Genomic DNA, 20,058 nt, shown 5'->3' with positions numbered 1-20,058 from the left:
AGGCAGTCCAATTGACAAAATCACAATTATGATCGTCACACAATGACATGAACACTCAATGTTTTGATCTCAATCCAATCAGACCCAAAGATATTAAGTGCATTCTGAAAAGGAAAAAAACCTACGTACCCATCAGGCAATGACGGGATTGTGTATGGGATGCTGCAAAAACTGCTAAATTCACACCACTTTAAGGCTAACAGTTTAAAGCTCTATCTTGCAGACTGCAGATCCTCCAATTGACTGATCAAACTCCATTGTTCCCCCATCTACAAGTCCAGTTCAACTGACAACACTAAGAATTTAGGGTCATCATCATCAAATAGGGGTATCATCAAATTGTGGTAGGAAGTAACAAATGCTAAATGTAATGTACCTTCTCTATGTAGGGCTGATAACATTGATTCATCAACACATAAATAACGAAGTACACGTCAGGCAAGTCCTGTTAACAAAATGGATTCCTCAGGACTGGCAGCTTTTGTTCATCGACATTTCATTATCAACAAACAAATGGAGGTATATACGGATATAAATTTTGGGACGTGAATCTTTACTTCTGTGAGGAGATTTTCATTATGATAGTACAAGTATTCATTGTATGTGATGGGAGTGCACTGTATTGGACAGTACCGAACGTTTCCTGTTTAATTTGCAAAAGGTGACTCATACATGAACCATAACCCAACAAACAAGCATTTAGTGAAACTTTTGAGACTTTTTTACCCCAATTATTTTACATTATAAAAATATTTCAATGACATAATCAAATTCCACAAAACCAATACAAGACATTAATATTACGAATGGATTTACTGCTAAAGAGTGAAAAATATATTTCGCCGTATTTCATTGCACCTTATAGATAGTGTGTGCATTTTGACTAAGCGCACATTTCAAACTGAACTCTTATTACTGATCCTTCAACAGCACCTAACATTGGAACATACTCAATGTACTAAAAGACATGAGACGATCAATCTAGGTGCTGCTAATGCTTGACAACACAGGGCAAAGTCTTAACTTGGGCAAGATTTGTTGGATTAGATCTGTTAGATAATGCACATCATAGCAATACATATGATCACAATTTGAGGAAAACTCCTCCAGTAAATATACAACCTGTGTCACATCTAACTATATTGTATACTGTAAAAGTGGATATTTTCACGCGACTAATTTTTCGCTCTCGCGGTGCGAATGTCAGCTACAGCAAATTGAGGATCTGCTTGAACGGCCAAAAGCGACTTCAGTTCCAGGGGGAGGGGCAGGCCTTTCTGCCACACGGGGACCCGCTGGGTGTTACTGCAAAATTGACATCAGCAGGAAAGGGGTCTGTCATCCACATGGTAAGTATTATAGCCTTATTTTGATTGTAAACACAACACGGCCCCCTAAAATTTTGATTCTTGATTAAATTCTTTTACATTCCTGATTTTACTTCCAGACTCGCCAGGCTACGGGAGTTGACTGCGTGAAAGAAATACGTGTCTACCACCATGCGACCATGCATTCTAGACCACCTCCACTTGGGAACTCAACAAGGATGTAGGGACTGGTCTTCTCATCTGTTCTCACGGTAAACAGAGGACCACATACCGACCTCCATATCATTCCACCAGAAGCCTGTTCCTGCAGGCACTCAAAGGAACCCTGGCCCTTCTGGTGCAAGATGGGCCCACAATAAGGGTTGGATGAATTTAAAAGACAACTCAATTTCTGTTGAACAAAATGTCTATAAAATTTAGGATTTGACATTGTTACGATACAAAATTTATGATTCTCTTCTTTCCGTTTTGTAATCCAGTTTGTTCTCCACAATACAATACAAGTTCCAGAAGATCTGGTAAACCCAACCAACTCTCTCATCCCCCGGGTGGAGGAAGATATCATAGCAGTCAGGCCTGCCCTGAGCCACACCATGGTTAAGTCTGTTAGGAAATATTATGTAGGAGTTCGTTACTATGTAGTGAACAAATTCCCCATGCCAGAATTGCTAATCCTGTCACGAGGATGGGAAACAAAATTACATCCTTGCACTTTTTTTTTTGTGGAGAAATTTTGGTACATGGAGGAGCACTTTGATGAATTGCAGACTGAATTGGTTCACTTTCAATTTAATCCTCCAGACAGAATTCTGCTGGACAAGAGAGTTGATGATATAGATACAAACATATCTTGGGTGAAAACTGCATCTGGAAAGCTAAAGTATCATCTCTTGCCAAAGTTCATTGGATTGGAGATTTCACCAACATTTAGAGAGAGAAAAATCTCCCAGAGAAAGTCACCAGCATTCGCCTCTCAGAGAGTCGAAGTGAATGAATGACTTACATTGCAGCTCTGTATCAATGCCAACTGTTGAGCATGGCAATAATAAACGGCCGGTAGTCACTCCATGTGCAGATTCTGAAAACTGTTCATTCGCAGAAATACACTCAAGATAAATGATATTATTATTTTTTTGTTGTTGCAAAACTCACTCTTTACAATGTATGTTTCGCTTATATAATGGTCAGTTGCCATCTTCTTCTCTCTCACTATTTCAGTCAAACTAAGAACATACACTCTTATCCCACTAGACAATCTGATAAATTTCAGTACATCAAATCAAATCAAGAAAGCAAAAGGTCCTTGAGAAGAGTGCTGTGAGTGTGCTGCACTGATCTAGAGCCTGTACCTCTCAGCCACTTCCCAGTCTAAATGAAGGGATAACCTGGTGTCATAAAAACCGGTATACAGCTGAGAATGGTCGTGAAGGGCTCCATTATTGTCACTAAAGATGCACAATCCTGATGAAGTTCAGGAGGAGAAGAGCCTGGAGAAGAGAGTGTCGTGAGTGTTCTGTACAATGTCCACCAGAGGAAATCGGAGGCAGCTCTCTTGAACGGTCCTCTCATAATTTCTGAGTTATACAAATATGAAGAAATAAGGAAAGGATAACTTGACAATTGATATAGGAACTAATCACCTTATGAGACCACAATAATACCAAGTATCGTTTCTATTTTTCAAAAGATAGTAATCAAAAGTAATTATACATCACACCAGTTACTATTCAGATAGGTTGTAAAATGTATGAATACAGTAAAATAAGCTAAACAAAATGGCAGAGATTGAATCAAAATAGGACCTAAAATAATACAATATTGGAATCCTATGCTAGTATATATGCCCATGGTTTTCTATTATAAGTGCTGCTAAAACACTGAATAATTGTTGTTTATTTTTAATGCATTGATGAAGGGCAATTTGTCAATCAGTTGCATACATTCAGCTAATAGAAAGGGATTCTTTGATATGACTTTGTCCAAGAAGAGCAGGAGGTCATCTCATTGGACTACTCAAAAGATACCCACCTGCGCATTATTCATATCGAACAAGTCACTATTATACCACAGGACATGTGTCATTGTCAATCCACATTGACAGTGTAGTCTTCAATTCAGACACTGCAGCTGAGAGGTAGCAATCAATTTCACACATACCACAACAATGTCAAATAAGAGAAGAGATACAATACCCACCTTGCTATGATGTCTCTAATGTTCTTCTGGTGCTCATATTGATGCTTTTGAGCCTGAAACACAATTTCATACAGTCTGTTAAACAATTGCATACTGCCACCAGGCAGCTCCAGTACAAAGTCTATGGAAATATCAACATCTCACAGGGAAGGGGTTAAAAGGTTTGCTATAGCCAAGTTCACACACAGGAGTTATCTCTTTTTGTATTGTGATAAGAAAATTGAATTTATTTGCCACCTTTTTACATATTATTGCAAATAAAAAAGAACACAAATTTCTTTAAAAATTGAAACAATCACCTCTCATTCAAAACAAATTTTCCAAAAAAAAAAATCATAAAAAAGCAATGATCCCTTGTTATCATGGAGTGAAATTAGTAATGAATTCACCGTTAATACATGGTATCTAGAACTGTGTAGCTGGAATGCTTTCAGCATATCAACTGTGGAAATAATAATACTTATCCACTGATACGTGCAATTCTTTACCTCCTGATGAGAAGGTATTCATTGATTCTCCACCTATTTGTATTGTGATTTCAATTAAAGGTACAATTATGCAACAATCTAATTTTCATTTGTTTCAATTTCTCCTTCATTCCTCTTTAAAAGCGAGTGAATGATGAATCGATGAACACCACCACCTTGATGCTACCACATTGTGTAATGCACGCTGTAACAAATAAGAGAACTGGAAAAAAAATCAAAAGCATTTTACTGTAAAACACAATATCTTTTGCAGCATGAAATTTTGGCGAATTGGAGCTGACGGCCTTTTTCATGGCATGAAAGTTTCGCGAGTTGCCTCTAACATTCAATGCGTATAGTGTAGACAAGAACTTTCATGTGCATTTTAATTTTGCAAATCTTGGCTCTCGCGAAATTTGCAAAATTGAAATGCACATGAATATTCCTCATTTTACAGTAGTTACACTCACTGACAGTTCTACAGAGTACTAAAGTGATGTCACAGTGTTTTGTTATAGCTTGGAGTTGGAAGAATGTGTGAGCATGGTTAGCAACAATAATGTTCACAGATCGGGCCAGGTGAGGTTTAAGTTTAGAACCGGTTTCCATGGTGATGAATGGCTATGACATCACAGTTTGGTACTTTATGGTTGATGAGTTGTTGTTCAAGTTTGCATTGATTCATAACATTCCCATAATATTACCTGTAGAGGGCCCATGTTACCAAGTCTCACCACACTGGCTAGCATGGTTTTTAGATTATTGAACATGTACGTCTCTAGACAGTCCATCAGAGGTATATCAAGGTGGGCACAGAGGGCGCCAAACATGACGGCATGGTGACCCTTCAACTGTCTTTCCTGTATGATTTGCTGGGGGAGAAAATACACTCACGTCAATGGGAGACAAACTTTGACTTGCACACACAAAACTAACATAATACGTAACAGAAATCCATTTTGCTCCAAATCTGCTTAAATCTTTACTTGCCTAATTAACAACCAGGACATGAAGGGACAAAATAAAATTTTCATTCTGTCCCTTTATGTCCCTCTATGACCTGGTTGTTAACTAGGAAAGTAAATTAAATGGTAGGACACATGGCATAAAAACATATTAAAGATTTTGTAAGCTAATGAAATGACATACATTCTCCTTATACCATAAAAACTGCACAGTACACAGCATTGTGATTGCCTCCTAATATATCAAGAAATACTATGGGAATGAGTATAATATTCTAAAGTCTGAATACTTTACTAATTATACAAATGTGCTTACATGTATCAGATATTCTCTCTAATCTAGAAAGTGTGGAAGATTCAATACGTGTGCAAAACTATGTATTCTGGGATTCCACATAATTCAGGTAGCCCGGAAAGAACTACTATTAACTACCTCCTGCTGTTATGTTTAGAAGGCACATTAAAGGCATAATTTACCATTTGCAGAAGAAACAAAAACCAAGCATTAGTGCTTTAAAATAGTTCCAAAATGAGAGTTAGGGATAGTAACAACTACTGTAAAAATTTGAATCCGTACAATCGATGTTAAGTATTGTTAAATACACAAAATGTAAACAATAGTTATAATAAAAATGTTTCCAGACTAAACCGTCTACAGTTACAGTTTAATGAAAAAAATACTGATATCCCCTTATATGTAAACATTTTATATGGTAGGATGTTTGTGATACAACAGATCAGACATGCATTAAATGTGATATCTTGAACATTTTTTAAATCACTGCTCCCAAAGGTAAACAGGACCTTTAAATGAGATAGAGAAAGATGAAATACTTCAGACAGGAGACTCACGTGTAGTTTTCCAATTCTCTTGTCTGGGAATGCTTCACTAGCTGTCAGTATTAGAGACTTTCCCTGAAAGGTTCACAACGGGGTAAGAAAAACATGTCATTGCAATAATAATGGGTAAGCCAGAGTCACAGAAACAATATTGCAAAGTCTTCAATACAATGTACATATCAATACAGGAATAATGTACTCTTCAACTAAAACATAACTCAAACCAACAATTCATTTCATTACCCTTGCAAATTTTTGAGTTTTTTAGGCTCTAGGAATCACTGCACATGCAAATTGGTTGCTGTTAGAGGAAGATTTATGAGTTGGAGTCAAAGATGGACTTGCATTCCACTTTTATGAGACAGGGAACAAGGATGATGTATCAATTACTAATAGTTACATCGATTTGTATGTGTGCACATGTGTCAGCATTTAGTTGTATTCACATTTTTTGTTGGATTTGAAAACAAGTGGATTATCACTAATATACTGAGCGACCACTATGAAATTTGTGAATTGTTATATAATCTGTGTTTCTTGTATGATTGCTCACACACACACACACATAAAGAAGAAAATCATCTAGAAACTAATAGAATAGTTCTTGAGGGCATGAAAAGAAATTCTCTAACTAATTCTTCCTGAACTTTCGTTAGCACCCCGCTCATGGAAAGCCACAACACAAAGTTATCACATGGCTCTAGGTGACATGGTGTCACTGCAAATCTTTCTCCCTCATTTACTTCACCATGCAAACCTTCAAGTAACAAAGTTATCAATTTGGCATGCTATATATATACTCTAGATGGCAGAATTTTTTGCCTCTTTATCCTCTCTTCCCTATCATCATACAACAACAATCTTTTCCAACATAATCTCTATATCATGATAGAAAACAAGATGATTTTTAATTTGAATCTTCTTGTTTATCTACCATAAGCATCTTTGAATCATTGGTCCTCATGTATTGCCATGATAACCACTATTATCCATACCTGTTGTGAGCTGGCTCTGTTGGCTATGTGATTATTCAGGCACGCATCACAGTAAGCATCCAGAGAGCAGATAGCTGATAGATTCTCGCTCCCTTCATATCCCGCTTTCACAAAGGGCAAACAAGAGGAACCTGTAATACAAAATAAACAGAAATCATTATCTTTAAATACAAGAATGGAAGAACCTACCCCATATTGGGAGTTTCATTAGAGACAAAACTTGGTGAAACTACATAACATATTATATACACTGGGTTTGGGATTCATTTTGCAAGTCCATTAAAGGGGACCTCCGGATGATTTTCAAACTTTTACATTTGAACAACTATAAATTAGTTAAACTGAGTACAGAGTTTCAGAATTTAAAGTGATTGGGATGAGGAATGAGAGTGTTTTCAAAATTCATAACAAATTGCAATGAACAAGGATGATGACATGCCAGCCTCACCATAAGAATGTACGAGTTGAAGCTCAAGGAAGCAGAACAAAAGAAGAAGGCATGCATAGAGTCTTCACAGGTGAACTTGTCGAACAAGCAGCATTGTAATGGAATTATACTGCTACATTTCTGAAATATGTGAGGCTCTGATGTCATCAACACTGTTCAGTGTAATTTGTTTAAGATGTTCAGTTTATTGGTTTCTCTGCTCAAGGACCACAATAAATTCCACGAATCTATACATGTAGCTGTCGATTTATGTACTACATGATGTGAAATTATGAAAATCGTCTGGAATGCCCCTTTAAAGAAGCAATTCTATGCCTTCAAGCAAACAAGGAACTGACAGGTGTATGTAGGTGCCATCCAGAGGACCAGCTATGAAGATAAAAATGCCCTAATTGCCCCAGGGATGCCAAGTTCAAACAATTTTTATGAGTGAGACTTTCATGACTCGGCATCTCGGCGCGCGAATGTGCATGCGAGCGAGGGTGTGGGAGGGGTTTTTCCTCCCTGTGGCCTTTCACGGTAGGGAGCTTTTTCAATTTTTAGCTCTTAATGGTGCGACCAGGTGCATATTTACGTGACTATTTTTCTTAGTTTGAAAGACAGAAGGGAAATATACCTTCAATTGCAACTATTACTTTAATCCTTTGAGCTATGCTCCTTATTAAATAGGCCAAAGTTGCAGACTTCGCCCGATGTGTGAGAAAAATGGGTGCCATGCGTGAGATCGTGAGACGGCCCCTAAATGCTTGAGTCTCACTCAGAATGCGTGAGACTTGGTAGCTCTGTTGCCCAAGTGCACAGCCACTGCTGTCAGCAGACTGGAACCAAGGGCCTAATAATAAGAATCCCCAATCTTTAAGATAGCAGTGTAACCTGGTACAAAGAGTTTGATAGAAACAGTCGGAAAATGAAGTCAAGTCTCTTGGAAATCTGACAACAGTTTATAGGTAAGTTATCAAATTGTAAAGTCTGATATGTTTTTACAAAAGTGATATCAGTACTGAGCATCAATGATCATTATACTTTTAACATACGAGACAATGCCATCCAATTCAAAATGTCTGTTCATGTACCTAGGGGGGTGTTTCACAAAGCCGTTCTTAAAGTTAAGAAGGACTTAGGTGCGACTGGTGATCAGTTCTTGTGCTGTTGAATTATTGAGATTCTGATAAGTATAGCATGCAAGAACTGATCACCAGTCGCACTTAAGTCCTTCTTAACTTTAAGAACGGCTTTGTGAAACACCCCCCTGGGGGGTGTTTCACAAAGCCGTTCTGGGGGTGTTTCACAAATCCGTTCTTAAAGTTAAGAAGGTGTCCTTACATGTAGTGTTCAGCTTACATAAAATCTTATAACTACACAAGACCGCATATCTCTGCTTTGGTAACGACCTAGTGCTGACAATATTCTTTAGGAGGTCAACAGTCAAAGTTTCAAAGTCATACATGTATAACACGTATCTCTAACATACTCTCCTAAAATTGTCTTTCAATGTACAATTTACTACAATGCGAGTACTGTGAGATAATGACATTTACCTCACGAATGTAGAACTAATTTGCATAGCTATGATTGTGGTTGATATTATGTAGTGCTTCCAAAAAGTAATTACACTTTATATTCCATTTTGCTTTCTCATATCATTCAATTTAAAAACTGAAAATGTCCCTTTTGAATTCGACTTTACTAAACTCGAGTTCGCTTGAAATTGAAATGATGTCCCTTGTCATAGCATAATTCCATAAGGCAATAAATAGGACAAATTTTCATTGACATGACAAAGCCAAATTAATATGAAAACTGGTGCATGGTGGGTATTTCAGACAGACTGTATAGTCATCTCTGTTACTGCAGCGCTGCCAACATTGGAAACTAGTTGAGAGTGAGACTCCAATGCTATAATTTAGGAGTCAAAATGAGTGAGATCAATAGAAATGCATGCAAATGAAATAAAGTTTTAGAGTGAGAAAGGACCAAAATGACTGAGTCTCACTCTCAGTGAGTGAGTTGGCAGCCCTGGTTACTGTATTAAAGTTCTACCTGCATTTTCCATTGCAGAAGTGATGAAATTGTTGAATGACTCATGGTTCCGTATATGGCCTTGCTTTACTGCTGACTCAAAGCCCAGGCTGTGTGAAAAGGCTCCAGTTGGAAATCCTAAAGGTGAGAAAGTGGATTGTAAAATGAAATAACATAATTTGTACAATTATACTCGATAGCAACTCATGGGCCCGAATTCACGAAGGTGGTACAAACAAAACCATGGTCTAAACCATGGACAAAAACCATGGAGCGCCAAGTGTCAGACAGAATATTTCGTTACGAAATTGGTCATTTCGTCGACAAAATAACTGTTTCGTTAACGAAATTATCATTTCGTGGACGAAATGTTCATTTAGTTACAAAATGTTGTCATTTCTTTACAAAATAATCATTTCATCGACGAAATGACTGATTTCGTAGCGAAATATCGCATGCGACACTTGGCATTCCATGGTTTTTGTCCATGGTTTAAACCATGGTTTCATTTGTACCACCTTCGTGAATTCGGGCCATGATGTCTAGATCAAATTGTGGACATTCCCTAATGGTTAGAGCTTTAAATACGGTACCCTTTGCATCATTCTGATGGCGAGGCCCCGTCTGACGCTGGTCGGGCTAACTTCCGGCGCGGGGTAAAAAAGTGGGGGGGGGGGCCAAAGTGGTGAAATCTCATGTACTACTGTATTCCGTTGTAATATAATGTATGGTGCAAAAAGAAAATGGGGGAGGGGGCATCGGCATGAATCATGTGAATAGGGCCATATCTACGGGTGACCAACTAACAAATTGTTACTAGGTCTACTAGTAAAAGAATACAGTAATCATACACAATAGAGCATACATTTCAGAAGGCACAATAATCGATTGAATGCTGCAAACTGCACATCAGTCACAACATGTTAATACTACATGTATAGCCAAAAGAATACGATTCAGTGCCTCAGGGATCGGTTCTTGGGCCTTGCCTCTTTCTGCTTTACATCAATGACTTGCCTGATGGTCTCGCGTCAAAGGTTCGCCTTTTTGCCGATGATGCAATTTCTTACATGACCATCGACAATCAACATCATACGCAAAATCTTCAAGAGGACCTAAACAAAACTGGTGACTGGGCGAAAAAATGGATGATGGATTTGAACACAGATAAGTGCAAGGTTTTGACAATATCCAGGAAAAGAAGTAAGGTGCAACACGTATCATCTAAATAACGCCCCTCTTGAATCTGTTGAATCTGTGAAGTACTTAGGTGTAACCATTACTTCTGATTTGAAGTGGACCCAACACATCAATAATACTGTCAATAAAGCCAATAACGTGCTTGCATTTCTAAAACGGAATCTTCGCATAAAATCTTCTGATGTTAAAGCCACAGCTTACAAAACGTTGGTTCGACCAATTGTTGAGTATGCTTCTACAGTTTGGGACCCATTCACCAAGAACCTAATCCACCAAGTGGAAATGGTCCAGAGAAGAGCTGCGCGATTCACTTTAAATCGCTACCATAACACCTCAAGTGTCACCAAAATGCTACAAGAGCTTGATTGGACCACTCTGGAACAGCGCAGAGAAAATGACAGGCTAATTATGATGTACAAAATACACAATAATCTTAGCTTACTCCTCTTTCAGCACAGGACTATATTATCAAACAGGCTACTCAGTTAACGAGAGCCTCGCAACCACACTCCTATCAGGTACCATATTCGAGAACTGAATCGCATCGCCATTCGTTCTTCCCAAGAACTGTAAGGAACTGGAATTCCCTGTCGTCAGACATTGTTTCTGCGCCATCTGTGGGATCATTTCGAAACCGTCTAACGGTTGATCACAGTGGCTAGTTGTTTTCGTCAAATTTTCTATGTGCTTGTAAATATCTGTAAATAAATTGTATTATAATGTAAATAGCATCAGTCTGCAAGAATCTTCAGGCTATTGAAGGAGGCAGACTTAACCAGAAGAAGAAGAAGAAGAACACGTAGCACCATCACGCAGCTACAGCTACACAGGGCTTCACACCACGCACACCGCGTACCGCGGGGATCGACCGGGGAAGCGAGGGCATGGTAGAATTTACTTTTACGGGCAAGTCCCGACTGATCATTGGTGACATACCAGGTAGTAAGTTTGTGATTTGTAGCATTTTGCAAAAGTTTTACCTGTGTCAGCAAGTTGGAGGATTGTGACTAGCCTAGAAACGCCGGATCCACTCATATTTAAACGCTTTTCGTTCAGATACTTCCCCAGCAGGCACGGTCTCAAGGTCGTATCCCAACGTCAGTCAGCCACCACCGGATTCTGATTTCTCTGAGACCGAACGATCGTCGAGGCCAGGACGTCTGGGCGCCGCATGGGCCGGGCCCGCCGGGCGGGGGGCGGCGCGGGCGGCTGAGCGGCGACGTCGGTTGCGGCTGCATGCCAAATGGCTAGTGCCACGGCCAGTCGCACCACTCGCTAGGACGCTGTACATGTTCAGCGGGGAGATGGCGCTATTCGAAGACAGTCCAACAGAGGAGGAAAACACGATTTACTAAGAAAAACAAAAACAGAAAAAAGGCAAACAAATAAGAACTGACACATACATGTTCTAGTAAATTTCATTCACAGATTTCGTCTGTTTAGCATACTTTTATTTTTCACTTCACTAATCATGTTAATATAATATTGACCTATTGGTAATTGAAGGAAATTATATTAAAAGTGTGAAGGAATATATAGTGGGGGGATGTGTATCCGGCAATAAATTATCCTTCTATTTTGTTGCTCACCTTTTGTTGTTGCCTCTCGAGTTGAATGCCTCCCATACATTGCACTTTCCGATTTCAATGAATAACATGAATAACATTATACATTGTATAATTATTACGAGACGCAATTGAAAATCATGATGGAGACGGTACAAACATACAATCCTCCGCCGAGTGGTATTCCACGAGAAGTAGAAAAGGGAGGAGACAGTGACATTAAAGAGAAGGAATCACATATCCAGCACTTGGCCGTGCTTTCGCGTTGAAAACTGGTCAAGAAGTGGCGGCACAGATAAGAGGATGGGAAAGTTGAAAGAAAGTTTCTCCTTCGAGCACACGGCCGGAATACCATGTTGTGATTGGTCGAACGTGATAGGCTGCATTTTATAGCCCTTTGAAGATTATAGAAGAAGAAGAAGAACTCCGAGTCAGTACGCCGTGACCATGTAAACGGAGGTGTGGCGATTGTTACCTTATGTAACAATATCACAGAAAAATTGATGAGGAGTTCCTAAAAGTGAATCTCGAAGTTTAGTGAGAAACATATCAAGTCTAGACCAATCTATTATTTCATTGACTTGTTCCTATTACAGGGGCAGTGGAATTGGGGGGGGGGGAGGGTGCACATTTTAGGTCTGAAAACAAATATAAAAAGCAGGGGACAAAAAAAAAATCACAATACCGATTTTTTTAAAAATTCAATTCAAATTAAATTTTACTTCCAATATAACATGTTTGCTGTCGATAAAGATTCAAAGAAAATAAAACGTACAATGTGTTACAACAAAAAATGCATACATTGTTCAAAATAATTGCATTAATGGAAAAACGAGACCCACATAAAAGACAAGCCTGTAGGAATGTGGGCCACTCAATACATTGAACTTACAATAGAATAAATGTAAAGGTATGGAAACACACACACATGCACACACACACAGGTATAAGATGCTATAACAGTAAACAAGAAGACGGCAAACAATGAGACAAAAGAAAGGGACAGGATAGGAGGAGAATGAGGGAGGGAAGGAAAAGAAAGAAAGGAGGGAGAGGAGGAAAGATTCTTCTAAAGGTTTTGTCCTTACATTCTTCCCGAGTTAGCTGGGGTAGGGTACCCCCACCAATGATCCAGTCCTCCTTCCCCTTGAGAAATACTCCACAGTCCCTGTATCCCCCTGTATCATTGACAAACATTTGTCATGTCTCTTCTCATCTCCTCGGTGTCTGTAAACGTTTACCATAACAACAATAATACTACACTCTAGGGTTGTGACTGATAATTGTCAAATTGAGTTATCAAGATAAGAATGATGATGATGATGATGATGATGATGATGATGATGATGATGATGATGATGATGATGATGGATAAAATAGAAATAAATCACCATGATGGTAATAACATTGCTGGAGCCTATACAATCATGACAAAAATAAAAATCCTAAAATAATGGTACTACAAACTGTAATTGTAATTTGTAAACTTACTGCTAGTGTTATGTCATCAGGATCATTATCACTACTGTGATCATCAACCATGTGTATATACAACTGTATGTGTAAATTTATGAGTACATTGTACCTCTTAGATGTACAGTTTTACAAAGTGATTGGAACTGTAGTACATTATATTTTCAAAACATCCCCCTCCCCCCCCCCCCCCCCCCCCCCGTAAGGATGCTTATTTAATTTTAGCATAGAATCTTAGACAACCAAATCATGACTACAATTAAATCAAAATATCCATTCAAGCAACCAGAAACAGAATCATTTATTGCACAAAAATCAGGCTAAAACAGTACAGTTGGTACACCTTTGAAACAATACATTATAAAGGCAGACTGGGCCCAGTATATGGTTCCACACATCACTTTGAGTGAATGTTATTCAGGCATGCTGAAAAAAAAACAAACAAATAAACAATATACCCACAAAAACAGATCTGCCAATGCTACAGTTGTTGGAAAAGAAACAAACATAAGTGTTTGGTCCACTGCACACGATACACTGGTATTTCTCAGAAAGCTTCAATATCCTTTGGATTTGGTAAATTGTTCACAAACAAGTGTGTCAATTATAAGAGTAAGTACCACTACATTCTCCTTGAATTTAAGTCTAATAGAAGTACAGACAGAAATCTACACAAGCTTCATTGCTGTGGGTATGTACTTTTAAAATATTGTAATGAAATAATGAGAGATGAATTCAGAAATTAAAAAGACTGTATGGGCGGGTTTATCCATTGTTATGGTAATGCGGGGCTTATAGCTTACATATATATAGAAAGGGCGGGCGCGCTCGGCGCTCGGCAACTAGTAAGTTATGTGTATAAAGGGAGGACGCGCTCAGTGCTCCTAGGTTATGGTAAGAGTATCAGAGCTACCAAGTCTCACGCATTCTGCGTGAGACTCAAGCATTTAGGGGCCGTCTCACGATCTCATGCATGGCACCCATTTTTCTCACGCATCGGGCAAAGTCTGCAACTTGGGCCTATAATAAGGAGCATAGCTCAAAAGATTAAAGTGATAGTTGCAATTGAAGGTATATTTCCCCTTTGTCTCTCAAAATAAGTAAAAAATAGTCACTTAAGTATGCACCTGATCGCACCATTAAGAGCTAAAAATTGAAAAAGCTCCCTACCGTGGGAGGCCACCAGGGGAGAAAACCCTCCCACACCCTCGCTCGCTGTCACATTCGCGCGCCGAGATGCCGAGCGATGCCGAGTCATGAAAATCTCACTCATAAAAATTTCTTGAACTTGGCATCCCTGGAGTATGGTATATCTGTGAGCGCGTTCGCACAGTTGGTTGATTGGTGAATGGACGGTGACCGCAGATGGACGTGTTTTCTTTGTTCTCTCTGTCACCTGGTGACCTGATGGTGTGTGTAGCTGTAGGTGCTAGGTGTCGGCACACCCACTTGTTTCCATGGATCTACTGGACCGTCGTACAATAATAAAATTCTTCCTCATGAACACGCTGAATTATGCCGCGCGTGATTCAGTGTGGTCGATTTAGTGAAAATGTGGCGTGATGCGTTTTCGACAAGAAAATTTGTTTGTCCTCCCACCCTTGGATCTGCCATGAACAAAGTAGAAATTACAGTCATCAATCTACTAGAACACTCACAGCATTAACTTAGCTTATTTTTTCTGGTTCTAGATAGAAGATACATAGAGATTTCTTAAAATCTGAGGCTTACTCAATAGCAGACCAATCAGCGGAGAGAGAGTAGCGAACAAGTTTGTGCAAGAGTTTGTGTGCCGATTTGGAGTTCCCGTGATGTTACATTCTGATCAAGGTCGAAATTTTGAATCCAGACTGTTCAAGGAGATGTATCGGATTTTAGGCATCAAAAAGACCCCTACACCACCTTACAATCTCAAGTCTGATGGCTTGATTGAGAGATTCAATCGTACTCTAATAACTATGGTATCGTTGATGATCAATCCATTTCAGAGGCAGTGTGACTGGGATGAAAAATTGCCATTAGCTCTGCTTGCTTACCGCTCTGCCCCTCAGGACTCTACAGGCGAGACGCCTAACATGCTGACGTTTGGCCGTGAGACACGTCTGCCAATAGACCTCACGACAGAGGTACTTCAAGCTGAGCAGACTGAGGACGAGCTGCAGACGGACTATGCAGAAAATCTTTGAAGACGCATGGGCTTAGCTCATACAAGGGCGAGGAAGAATCTGCAAAATACTAGACGCCAAAAGATGACTTACGATAAGATGGCTGGTAAGAGAGACCTAAAGGTGGGGACATTCATCTGGTGTTTTAACGCAGCCAAAACTACGGGTTTGTCACCAAAACTCCAGAGGAAATGGAAAGAACCTAACCTTATCTCCCAAAAGTTATCAGATGTTACTTACAGACTTCAAGCGAAACCCCTAGGAAAGATGATGGTTGTCCATGCAGATTGCCTCCTCGCCCTACCAGGGCGAGGAGTTAGAAAGATGGAACCAAGAACCAGGCGCAATACCAAAGCAACGAGACGTTGACATATCAGAGGACAAACTGGAAATTCCAACGGCAACACCACTCATGGAGTCAGAAGTTCCCGTTCTAAGCACCACAGATGTAAACACTGCTGTGGACCACCAACAAGAATATCATAATAAATCACCTATTAGGCGTCAAACTCCTGCATCAGCAGCTCGTAGGAATCCACTAAGACAGCAAAGAGAAACAAAGCGGTTGATTCAAGACATATAATGCTCAGTCATTTCTATGAGCCACTGATGACATATACATTACTGTTTATATTGGATTATACTTGACTTGACCACAGGTCTTAAAGACAGTAAAGATGTGTCCTGTTTGTGTTCTTATTCTTAATTGTACAGGTATTTCACAATGGTTTGGTACAAGAGTGCCACCTTGAAGTCCTACACTTGTCGACGCTTCTATAATCGACAGAATTTAATGCGGCACATTGACGTGGAGCATTGAAGACCAAGGTCCTACCAATGCAAAGAATGTGAGTGTGTGTTCAATCGAAGGGATAATCTTCAGGCCCACATAAGGCACCGTCACCAGGGAAGAGATCGTCGTGGTGAGGGGAGCAGGAGTCAGTGCGGCAAGTCTCCAGAGCACCCATCAGCCAAGCAGGGATGGGCTGAGCCTGTGGCGAACAAGAAGGAAGAGACAGAAATTAAAGTTCTTGTGTCGGCAGTGACTAGGAAGGCTGTGGACGAGGAGCCGTCAGGAGCACTGCCATCCAAGGAGGCAGCAAAGGGCCCAGAGATTCCTGAGAAACATGCAGTTCACCTAGATGAAGGCGAGCCTGTCCGTGAAGAGGCTGAGCTGCATCAGGTCCAGGCAGAGCAGAAAGCCAAGGGGAATGATGGCCTTCATTCAGGCTGGAGCAGTATCCACAGATTTGTCAGAGGGAGAGGAAACAGAAGGGGCCGAGAGCGATGGGAACGGAAATGCGCCAATATTGAGAGAGTTTCAAGTTGGCTGTCCACTACAGGAGATGAGCGCCCACAAGATGACTCCCGTCCAACTGCTCAATGTAAGTGAGCAAAAATCCATAACGAGCTACAGTGGCGACGATAAGGTGTTTGAGGAGCTTAAGGAACGGCACTACCAAGTGATAGTGCTGCGACGGGATACAGTACATACAACATCTCCTCCCATGAAGGTCCGCAAGCTAATGCGTGGAGAGGTTGGATCTCCAATGAGCACCTCCCAACTTGAAGAGGCATGCGTCGGTCCAGTCAACGGTCCAGTCAATCAAAGAGACAGCAAAACGCCAGACCTACAATGACTGAAATCTTGTCTTCCAGGAGGACATAACCACCATGTATGACATTAGTCTGGACACAGGATTCCTTGGAAACAGGTGGGTGTGCAGACGCCTAGCACCTACAGCTACACACACCATCAGGTCACTGGGTGATGGAGAAACAAAGACGACACGTCCATCCGCGGTGAGCGCCCAGCCACCAATCAAACAACTATGCAAACGTGCTCACAGATATACTGTACTCTAATACCATAACCTAGGAGCACTGAGCGCATCTGCTCTTTATACATATAACTTACTAGTTGCCGAGCGCTGGGCACGCCTGCCCTTTCTATATACGTAAGCAATGAGCCCCGCATTATCATAACAATGGATAAACCCGCCCAAGCAGTCTTGTTAATTTCTGAATTCAATTCTCCTCATTTAATTACAATATCAATCATGCTGCTTTCTGCGATGATACTTTGACAAGTAAAAAAATGGAGGTGCACAAAACTGAAGCTTCACTCAAGCAGATGACTTGATAAACAGGTTTGCAATGAACAGCAGCTGAAAATCATGGGCATTACCATGGTTAAAACTCAGGTGTGCATTGCTCATTGATTGTCTGGTTTTGATTTGTGTTGATTTATGATACCCTCAACATCACTTTTGCAGTGAAACGAATATCTAAAAACATTCCATATATTTTGAACAATTTTTTCTTCTATTTTTCTTCAAATTACTTGGGAACTCTCACAAAAAATCCTTCAAAACCAATATTCCTCAGATGACCTCATCTGTCCATCATTGCTAAAGTACTGAAATGTTTAACATAGACATTGGAATGCACATTCCCCTTGACTCAGCATAACTTACAGTACATGTTTCTGTGATATTAATGTGACTAACAAAAGACAAGGGACACAATACAATAACTCTAGTTCTTTTGCCACGAGAAGTTTGGGCAGGTGTCTAGGGAGGAATCACACAAACTCTGCTGAATGGGGTGCATATAATACCAGGTCAAAGGGCATCGAGTCGAAGACAGTTTCCCCTTTGCCTTCTATGTCCAAGCACGGCCCGAGGCACCTTCAATGGTCTAAGAAGGAACTTAACAGGTTCTACCACTTCTGGAGTAGATGACATTCACCAACCCGATGACAATTAGTGAGGGAGAGTAAATATTAGCACAACCTTTATCCTAATCCTAACCCTAACCTAACAAACTCTAGCCCTACCTAACCCTAACCTTATCACTAACCAGTATTTAGATTGGGGGGGGGGGGGATAATTGCCCTGATATGGATGAAAATATCATTTTGTGTTGAAGTCAGTGTATCATGGTGGTTCGTGGGCCCCGGATTTCATTTGCTACACTTAGTGTGCTTATCTGCTTCTCTGTATTCAGTGTGCGAAAATGGGATGATAGCCAAGTCCCAACTAAGCCCTGTCTCTCAGCATATTCTGCTCACAAAAGGACTGCTTAGGTACAATGCGTTCTTCATGCACAAATGTTTATCAGAGTCACAGAAATGTATGAAATGCCCGATTAGGATTGTGTTTACATTAGTCTTATAAACCAATAAATCACAAAGACACACGGGCTTTATTAGTTACTAATACTTTTTCCCTTCAGAACCCAGCGCAAGACTCAACGACACAAGTTCTAAACTTGGAACATTGAGTATACTTGTAGAAGCCATCAACAGTGGTTGTCAAGACATTGATCGCTCGCTTCTGATTACACATAGTCACAGTAATATTTAAACTGCAGTGGTGTCCAAACAGTGCACACAACATGACTTTCACACATCCAATGTGGGCAGGTGATCATTTCCTCAAAATTCTTGTCAGAGGAAAAGAAACTATGCTATGGTAACATGATACAAGTCAACTAAGGTCCACAAGACCAATGTTGAGAAACATGTACAACAGACACGTCTCATTCAAGGACTCCTAAAAGAATGTGCAAGTTGGAATGTAAAGTCAAACTGAAGACAATGTTCAAAACTGAATGAATCACACAGAATTGGCTTGAGCTTAGCACAAGATTGTGACTGCTTGTCAACATTTTAACACTCCTCAAGCAATTCTCAGATGCTACTAGTACTATGATAACCACTTAGCATAGAGTAAGATTTTGAAGATTGATAACTATCTCCAGGATTTAAAGTGTCTCAACTTTTCTTGTCATTCTGCAAATTACGTTTGAAGGCATCATGCTTTCTGTATTAATGACCTTTGACTGCTTACATACCAAATGTTAAGTGCATGAGAATAGACATTTTGCTTTGAAGAGGTATGTGACTGGCTTAATCTCATCAAGGTAACAATCAGTACAAACTTCAGCTAATCCACACAACAAGTAGGGAAGTTATGACAGTGTGAAAGTCTGTGGGTCACCTGACATGGTGTCTCAAGATGGACTCTTGAGTAACTACATATCTTGGTCACATGACCAAATCAATCCTGGTGTGCAACTTCTAACATGCCAAGTGTTCACAACATGTTACAATGTACACATACTTAATGAATCATAGAGACATTTACACTCACAAATACATGTTTTCTTGACTGATACATATTGACATATCTTTTCCAAATTTTGAGTAGAGCCACACTGGGTACATGTCTATGGGTACACCACAAATTTTTATATCATGTCATACGATTTTCTCTTTGTATTTCATGTCCACTTGTATTGTATGTTGAATTGCCGAATAGATAATAATAATAATAATAATAATGTCTTGGAAAAACTGCAAAATTAGTGGCATTCTAAGCATAGAAAAAAAA

At 39.8% G+C, this 20,058-nt stretch overlaps 1 protein-coding gene across 1 annotated transcript; it reads right to left on the bottom strand.

Moving 5' to 3' along the window:
• Positions 1 to 2,700: 2,700 nt before the first annotated feature.
• Positions 2,701 to 11,566, bottom strand: LOC140231389 (uncharacterized). The gene is made up of 7 exons (XM_072311514.1): positions 11,439 to 11,566; positions 9,280 to 9,396; positions 6,792 to 6,922; positions 5,809 to 5,871; positions 4,696 to 4,863; positions 3,525 to 3,577; positions 2,701 to 2,902 (listed from the first exon to the last, which is right to left on the bottom strand). The coding sequence occupies exons 1-7, from the start codon at positions 11,491 to 11,493 to the stop codon at positions 2,800 to 2,802; spliced, it is 690 nt and encodes a 229-aa protein (XP_072167615.1). The 5' UTR covers positions 11,494 to 11,566; the 3' UTR covers positions 2,701 to 2,799.
• Positions 11,567 to 20,058: the final 8,492 nt, after the last annotated feature.

Source organism: Diadema setosum, chromosome 8 (assembly GCF_964275005.1).
Source record: "Diadema setosum chromosome 8, eeDiaSeto1, whole genome shotgun sequence".
NCBI lineage: Eukaryota > Metazoa > Echinodermata > Echinoidea > Diadematoida > Diadematidae > Diadema > Diadema setosum.
The sequence above is the reverse complement of the archived record's forward strand: the minus strand, read 5'-3'. Positions and strand labels throughout refer to the sequence as shown.

What these genes read in the sequence shown, in the direction of transcription:
- LOC140231389 (XM_072311514.1), bottom strand. Translation starts at nt 11,493, where the DNA reads ATGAGTGGATCCGGCGTTTCTAGGCTAGTCACAATCCTCCAACTTGCT. An exon ending in CCTCCAACTTGCTGACACAG is followed by an intron (nt 9,397 to 11,438) that starts GTAAAACTTTTG and finishes TCTCACCTTTAG; the next exon opens with GATTTCCAACTGGAGCCTTT. An exon ending in ATTAGAGACATCATAGCAAG is followed by an intron (nt 2,903 to 3,524) that starts GTGGGTATTGTA and finishes TGTATAACTCAG; the next exon opens with AAATTATGAGAGGACCGTTC.